This window comes from Alosa sapidissima, chromosome 3 (assembly GCF_018492685.1).
Source record: "Alosa sapidissima isolate fAloSap1 chromosome 3, fAloSap1.pri, whole genome shotgun sequence".
Taxonomy (NCBI): Eukaryota; Metazoa; Chordata; class Actinopteri; order Clupeiformes; family Clupeidae; genus Alosa; species Alosa sapidissima.
Window position 1 is genome coordinate 9,951,933 of NC_055959.1, and position 8,926 is coordinate 9,960,858.

The following is an 8,926-nucleotide window of genomic DNA, read 5'->3' on the forward strand; positions in this document are numbered from 1 at the left end:
ACACACACACACACACACACACACACACACACACACACACACACACACACACATTTTTATTGGTACATTCCACAAGACGTACCCACAAGAACAGTGTATCACTATTTTGGTCTATGATTATCATTATACCTTACACAGACTCCATTAAACTCAACTCTACAAAATGTTTAGCTGTATGAACTATACAGTGAACATTCAGCCCATTAGCCTAAGTTTAAAGCCACATGCAGCACCGCATGCATATGTATGTGGCAGTGTTTGTGCATGTGTTTTTTAAACTAAAAACAGTTTATCTCTCCATGGAAAGTGCAGAGTGTTCCCTCGCTCCCATGCTGCTCTCACCAGATATCATCTCTCCACTTTTATCTCTTTGGTTTTCACACTTCAACAGCGCCTACTCAACTTTCTCTTCTCTTGCCATTACCACCATAGATATTAGAAAGCTAGATACCGCATTGGGCTACCGAACGTACGTAAATAGCGTCTCCATCTTGGTGGGGGCAACAATAACTGGAGGCCAATGGAGAAACACGTGACTTTGACTGGAAATCAAACATGTGTCTCTGATTGCGGCAATTGTTGCTGTCACTCCCCCATAGACAGTAAACATGTTGCCCCCACCAATATGGAGGCCGTTTTTATGTATGCCAACTAATAGGTGTGTGTGTGTGTGTGTGTGTGTGTGTGTGTGCGTGCCCAATGCGGTATCTAGCTTTCTAATATCTATGATTACCACTACTTCTGCTACCCAGCCAGACATAGTCATGTCAATCCAGATAAACACGTTCTCTTCTGAAAAGCATGCTGAGATGTACTAACAATTTCGCAGTGCACATAGGATATTGTGAACAATAATGATTGTGTTAATGACGGACAAGTTTTATGTGGACAGGCGTCATGTGTTATTGATGGACAGGTGATCTTACCTGCTCTCCAGGGTACACCAGCCACAATGGGCATCGCCGGCACTCAGACACTCACCGCATGAGCTGTACTGAGAACACGAGGCCACCCTCACCCGCAACAGCTACACACACACACACACACACACACACACACACACACACACACACACACACACACACACACACACACACACACACACAAACATTTACAGTGTATTAGATATTGTACATAAACAAACCAACCTTAGAGAGGTTGAAAAAGAATACACACATTGGTATTGATTATTCCTGTTGATGAACTACATACTGACAGCCACATACACCATCACAATCAGTAAACATTCCACCCACATATACAAAAAAAAAAAGCCATGAGGACTCACATGATGAGACGTCATGAGGTACAGATAGTTCCTGTCATTGGGGTCGAAGGTCATGATGTGGTGCACTGGTTCCCTAGCAGGCAGCTTCAGGGACCAGGGACGTTTGGCCAACGTCAGGTTTCCCCAGAGAGATAGCTGAAGAGACAAAAGAACGCTTAGTACATGTCTGTCACATATACTTAAACCTGTCTCTGTCTCTGTCACATTCGATCAACCCACCATGGTCAGGCTAAGATCTTTCTCATTCCTGGAACACACACACACACACAAACAAACAAACAAACACACACACAGAGACCTCCTTACTCCATTGGTTTGTAAGCCAAAATACTCTTTCAAGAGCGAGAAAAGGGGCACTGGATAAAAGATATCAGCAAGATTCAAGACTCACAGACACAAACCAGCACTGGCAGACACATTCTCAGTTTGCTGACACACCTGGCATACAGAGCTGCCAAACAGCAAAAAACCAGCCAAGTCAAACAAATCCATAAACCCCCACAGAAAAAAAAACTTCAATCAAACAACATACACTCACAAACACATACACATGCACACACGCACGCACGCACGCGAACACACACACACAGCACTCACTAGAAACACCTGCTCCACTGTGGGGTCACAGTGTCTCACCACTTTCATATGAAAGAAACTATTCTATTCAGGATCACTCAGCTGCACCAGAGACCAGTGTGTGTGTGTGTGTGTGTGTGTGTGTGTGTGTGTGTGTGTGTGTGTGTGTGTGTGCGCATGTGTGTGTGTGCGCGTATGTGTGTGTGTGCGTATGTGTGTGTGTGTGTGCTTGTGCACTACAGCGACTGAGTGAATATGGGAGTGCTGAAACACCCCCCCATCAAAGACGCTTTTTAGAATGAACACAGCAAAGGAACAAGGACATGCCACAGAGGGGGGCAGTAGGACTGACCCAGAGATGGAGTAAGAGAGGGGCAAATAAAGGGTGTCTAATAAGGTAGATCATATTAAAAAGGTCTGACAGGCATCTTTAAGGTCAGTGATTCAGGTCTAACTCAATCTGCATGCTCTCAGCTACGACTAACTCCTAAACTCACAGACACAAATCACATTAGCCTGCTAACAACACCCTTAAGGCTGATACACACACACAGAGAGAGAGAGAGAGAGAGAGAGAGAGAGAGAGAGAGAGAGAGAGAGAGAGAGAGAGAGAGAGAGAGAGAGAGAGAGAGAGAGAGAGAGAACTGCAACTACTTATACTACAAAGCCGGACATAGTCATGTCAATCCAGATAAACAGGACACACACACACACACACACACACACACACACACACACACACACACACACACACACACACACACACACACACACACACACACACACACACACACAGACACAGACACACTACATTCTAGTCTAGAACAACTACATCTTCTACCACTAACTAGATACAAGATCTACCCAAGCACTGCGAAGCACTTACATCTCTTCCAACCCAACAATAATATGTGTGGACGCAGTGTATACACAGACAGGCAATCTGCATGTGCATCCATGCAGACATGAAAACATGCTATGACACATGTTCAGTGAACATAAGGACAGGCGCACCCATTAAACATTCACTAACAGATGTTTATGCAAACCATTTTTTGCTCACCAAACAGAGAAGAGGAGGAGACACACATCCTATCCTCAGGTGCTGGCATACACACACACACACACACACACACACACACACACACACACAGTTGATCTTTATGAGTGAAAACACAGCCAGAACAGCCAATTAGAGGACCATAATGAAAGCAGTCCCTGACTCTTTGGCAAGGAAACAAAAAAAGCTTTTTTTTTCCCAGAGCAGACACCCTACAGCACAGCACAGTTCCTCTTCTCTGTGTGTGTCTGTGAGGGTGATGGGGGGAGGGGGAACATACAACATGGAACTGACAAAAAAAGATAAAACACAGAGTTAAATGACTAACTTTGAGTCAATCAGACTTAAAAGGAACATCTAATACCTTTGTTCCCTTTAAAGTGTTGTGGGTTCTCCAGCATTTTTTCATAAAGAACAGTCACATCGTATGAGTGTACATCTCCAGAACTGAGTGTTATCTTTTTTAGTCCCTGGCTGCAGCCAACTTGAGTGTGAGGTATTCTATTTTAATGATGCTGCCTCTACAAGCATCACTTGACATACGCTCTGTGGAAACCTCCATCCCATAGACTGCACACCACACAACCTAACCCTAGATAAGGAACTGAAAATAAAGTTAGAATATAACATTCCTGGCGTTCAAGTAAACTTGCTGTGCCCTTAGAAACTACAGGTCTGAACTTTTCAGGGTTTATTAACCATTAACAAACGACACAGATCAAACAAACATTACCATCCAACTAATACAGCATCTAGGCAATTATGCAAACATTACCATCCAATTAATTAAGATTCTAGGTAGTTATGGTGAAGCTTGTAGTGTGCCAAACTACTGTCGTATGTGTATGTGTGTCTCCATGTGTATGTGTCTGTGTGCATTTGCATGCATATGTGCAGGTGTGTGTATAAGTGTCTGCATAGTTTGTGCATGTGAGTGTGTGTGTGTGTGTGTGTGTGTGTGTGTGTGTGTGTGTGTGTGTGTGTGTGTGTGTGTGTGTGTGTGTGTGTGTGTGTGTCTGAGTGTCTGAGAGGCAGACTGATGGAGAGACAGAGACATGATGTCAGACAAGGAGAGAGAATGATAAATAGCTGAGGAATTTCATTTCATTAAAACTTTTAATCACAATACAGGACATGTGTTGAAATTAATCACCTGCAGTACCACTGAAGGCAATCTCATCTGTGCAGGTGTGTGTCTGCGTGTGTGTGTGAGTGTGAGTGTGTGAGTGTGTGTGTGTGTGTGTGTGTGTGTGTGTGTGTGTGTGTGTGTGTGTGTGTGTGTGCGTGCGTGTGTGTGTGTGTGTGTTTGTGTGTCTGTGAGTGTGTGTATGTGTTCTCACCTTCCGCAGTCTACCATTACTGGTGCCCAGGAACACAATGGTATGGTCGTGTACATTGTCAACGGCGACAGCACTGAGACCTTGGGATTCGTAAATTGGTGTAGCCCTCAGGGGCCTCTTCAAAGCCAGCGGATGCTGCAAGTGAGCTGCTCCACAGTTAAGCTGCTCAGGCTGCAGCTATTGGGAACACAGAGACAATAGAGAAAGACACATTTCACATGTTAACTTTACAGGGCTTAAAGTAAAAATGTCTGTGTCTGAAGTTATCAGACATTTATGAGGATGTCATATATACTGTAGTCTCATTGCCTGTTTTCAAATCTGAAGCATGCCAGCTCACGCCTGAATTCAGGCACCGTGCCTGAACACTTTACGCCCTGACTTTGGGACATCTAACATGCAGGTGCTCCTCATCAACAACTAGGCCTATTGGCCAACTCTGAATTTGAATGCTGACACTGTACGTCACTGTTTTCCACAAATCTGCTGAAGGACATGCAAAGTGTTTCTCAAAGGACGCGCCTTTCCCACGGCCTCCACTGCGAGACTCCTACACACCATGTTTATCTAAAATCACTAACTTTGGGTCTCTCGCACGTCAAACTCTCAAACAGATGGATGTGTGTGTCAGTGGTCATGGCAAGCTGAAATCAAAGTGATTTCTTCTACTCTCAAGTACAAATCATTTCACCCAGGCGTGGCAGCTTACAGGGACAATTGGACAGGAAGTTAACATTTGAAAGGATTTTATTCTTGTTTAATGAGTCATGTCCTTTGAACTGAAAATAATAGGTGATATCAAAACTGGGTCAGGGACCCTACAGCATTCTCCAGATGTGTGCTGGTGCTGAACCACAACACTTCCCAAAACATATTTGAGTTAGGGTATGGCCTAAGAGCAAACACAGACATTCATTTACAGATCATGCCAACTTCTTTACACCACAGTGATGGAGTAGGACCAAAGTCACTGTAGTGTCAACTGAAGCATCACCTTCCCTTCAACAGTATGCAGTTTGAGTTACGTATGTTTTAATTTTTGCATCATCCTCAAATTTTATTTTGATCCCATATAGTCATATGAAATAACACATAAACAAATGTGGTGGCTCCTACTAATCAATCAGGCTATTCAGTCTGTAGTTTCATAATGTATAATGCCCTCAACCCCCCACCACCCTAAAATGAAAGAAACCAAATGTACCACCAAAATATAAGTTTGCAAGCTAGCTTTGATCAATATCAACAGTACTGTTGTTGTTGTTCTTGAGAAAAGTCTAAATTAACTCTAGACTGTTTTGGGTGTTAGACTCACACGTTTGGGTCCTGTCTCTACTGTGCAAAAACTGGCTTTACTGACTTAGAGCTCATGGAGCTCACATCCAAAATGCTACTGAAAATCTTTGTCAGTCTTAGGCTTAACCCAATAGTGGTCAAACGCCATATTTGGCTCATGAATCCCAATGGCTTATACATTACAATGTTTCCCATATCATTCTTTTGATTTTGCCATTTATTACCTTTCATGCTTGTCATAAATTGCTGAACAATGCTTTTTCTACCTCCAACCTTAGGTCAAAAGTGTATACCATCTTATTAACAACATAACTTTGGTGTACCATTAGAGAATCCTCATGTTTTCAGGGCACTCTTTTAGATTCAAGTTTGCTTGTCAGTCAAGAACACTTAACTTTAAAAGCTGCTAAATCATAGTGATTGACTTGAAACTATCATAAATCTATTTTACATCTGGAGTAGCCTACACAAAAATGTAAGGAAGGCTCAATTCATTGAGTGAGTTGAAGTGGAGGCTATTTCTTTAAGGTTTACTAAGCTATACATAAAAAAATATGAATTGCTTAAAATAATTATATTTCAAATCCATGAAATGCTATAGATGAGATAACCTGTTAACATAATTCTTTACACACATTTCCCTCATAATTCCCAATAAATGTACACCGAATTAAAATATTCTTTCCACCATACAGACTAATAACTAAGTTAACTCTTGGGAGGGATGGAGGTTTTCTCCTGCGCATTCATTGTTTAGTTATCATCTACAGTTCAACTGACTGTGTGCTTCCCTTCACCAGGGCCTGTCGAGTGAAAACTCCTGTACGCTTATCAGCATCCAGGCGGTCTTCTATTCCATTTTAATATTTTTATTTAGTAGTTCAGTAGGCCTACCCCTTCACAAAGTCTGCCCTTTCAATTGAAAAACATCAGCTGTGTGATTAAAAGGGACGGATTTGTAGAAAACTTCCCCTCCGATATTCTCTACTCATTGTGGTCTTGGGAATTTTAAGATGACCTTGGAATTCCCAAAACATTTGCTATCGTCAACCACCTTTTCCTGACTGATGATGGAACATGAAAATGGCGCAAATCAAAACAATAGCAAAGGATGTTCTCATACAGCAATGACTCGACATTGGTAAAACTTACAGAAAATACTTTTGTGGTGACTGTAGGGTAATTCTAAACTTGTACACACAATGCTACTATTTTTCAATCCGACAAGCCACCTGAAATACCCTATAGGCCTATGCTTGCATGGAATTGAAATTGCTTTGCTGAGGTCTCAATTACGCATAGCCTGGCCCTGGGCAAAAGAACAGGCACCGGCAAACGGACTTCTAGAGCAATTAACTCCGTGGGAAAAAAAAAACATCTTCTAAATAGGCTACTTGTTGAAATCGCTACTGCCATTAAATATGCCCATTGTTTTCAGAGCATTATGGTATATGATAATATTTTAATAGTTCATTACAGTCCATGACAATGAATTGCTTATATTCTAAGACCTCACGAAAATGTGCTATGCTACTTTATCCAAATGCATTACTTATTCACTTAGAATATTAAGGTAATTCACTTACCACTATGTTATGCTTAGAGATGCATACAGAACCGGATCCTTGAATCACGCTGTCTAGCACCTGTACATCAGCAGTGTTTGGCACATTGGAGCAATTCCTTCTGCCCTGACGTATGGCCTCCTCTATGTCATCGAACCTGAATGCGCACAACGCCGTAAGTGGGCTTTTATCCGACTTGCTAAAAACACCAAAGAGAACGGACTCCTGCTGTTGCTTTTCCTCGGAGTAAATCTCTGCTGGATAAACTGACACCAGCCGCTTGTAAATATTCCCATCCCCGCACTGAAGTCCAGTTTGGATATACGACTCAGTAAGTTTTCGAATTTCAGTAGTCCTGCGGGGGCTTTCAGTATCCAGACAGATGCGTGCCAATAAGCTATTTGGCTGGCTTTCCTTATGACCTGTATTTGCGTCATTATTTAGAGCAATATATGCGTAACTTTTTTGCGTGAAGGCATGAACAAAGTTAAGTTTGTTTTTCTGTTTGTCTTCCTGTTTGATTTTAAATACGTTGTCTTCTGACGGGTTGATATCGTAGGTGAAAAGTCGATCGAGATATTTAGTGTTGAGGGATCTGATTGCGATTTCTGGTGTGTTTTCGAAACGCAGGTCCTCTTTACTGTGGTTCTGAGGAAAATAGGGGGTTCCAGAACCCGTGTACGTAGCCCCAACAAGTAAACGAGTGTTTCCCCCATGACTTTTAAAGACGAGGCCAACAGTACTTGCGTTGGGGTGGTTCGCTGCGATGTTCAGCATACTTGGAAACACTGTTTTGGCAGCGCGAGGTGGGAACTCCACTGCGACCTGCGAGACATTATCCACCTTGAGTAGTTCACAGAAGCCTTGGTACACCGACCCACATGTCACAAGGACACCTTGTTCGCGATCAAACACAATAAGTTTGTTGTGATTGTCCGTAGAGGTCTTGGCATGTTCACATGGAGCCTGTGGCAGCTGAGGCGCATGGCACAACGGATTATCATCCACGGGGCCAGTGCGCCTCTCCACTTCCTTGGTAAGTGTTGTACTGTTAAGCTGGTAAAGCGCATTCACTGTCGCCAGGTATACCCTTTGTGAAACTCCATCCACCACGAAGTTATTGGTCTCATTCGTTGATGTGAACGCTTGTTGGATCTGTAGCGCACTGGCAAGGCGCGGGTGGATAGTCCAGCGCGAGCTCGGGGGCACCAGGGCGCCCAGAAACAGAAGGAAAATTGAAGGTGGGACACTTTTTTGCGAAGAAGGCATTTTTCCTTCTGGCTGGTCTTCGCGTGGTCTGGACCGAGCGGTGCATTGAGCAGGAGAAAATATCGCGTCCGTCTTACTGCAACAATCCAGGAGGAAAGACCGTTTCCTGCCGAACGCCTAAATACAAATGACGTGATAAAGAGTCGTGCTTCCTCCCCGACTCGGAGACACAGACTAGTGAGTCCCCGGGACCCAACTCCCCACCTCTCTCTCTCTCTCTCTCTCTCTCTCTCTCTCTCTCTCACACACACACACACACACACACACACAGATAGAACGAATTAACCATTATCTTAAAACATTTTATTTTCGTCCGTTAGATAACTCCTAACTGACCAGGAAATATTGAACTGTAGCCTATTCTTGACCCGGTTAATTAATTGTCTGAATGTTATTTTAAGTCTGAACTCCAGTGTTGTGTCATTTAGCCTACTTTATTGCCAACTGTTTTCTTACACTTTGTGTGTGCTAAAAGGCAATACAGACTCAAAGGATAGCCAGATGATCAATCATATTGGGAATGGCATTAGTT

The 8,926-nt window shown here is 43.0% G+C and overlaps 1 protein-coding gene across 1 annotated transcript in view; it reads right to left on the reverse strand.

Moving 5' to 3' along the window:
- The window catches only part of plxnd1 (plexin D1), a 54,375-nt gene extending 45,795 nt beyond the window's left edge, over nt 1-8,580 (reverse strand). The window contains exons 1-4 of the mRNA XM_042085879.1: nt 7,147-8,580; nt 4,265-4,441; nt 1,289-1,423; nt 927-1,027 (exon numbers count right to left, since the gene is read on the reverse strand). Of these exons, the coding sequence (XP_041941813.1) occupies nt 927-1,027; nt 1,289-1,423; nt 4,265-4,441; nt 7,147-8,394 (1,661 nt within the window). The 5' untranslated portion in view covers nt 8,395-8,580. The remainder of the gene's footprint in view (nt 1-926; nt 1,028-1,288; nt 1,424-4,264; nt 4,442-7,146) is intronic.
- Between the last annotated feature and the right edge of the window lie 346 nt (nt 8,581-8,926).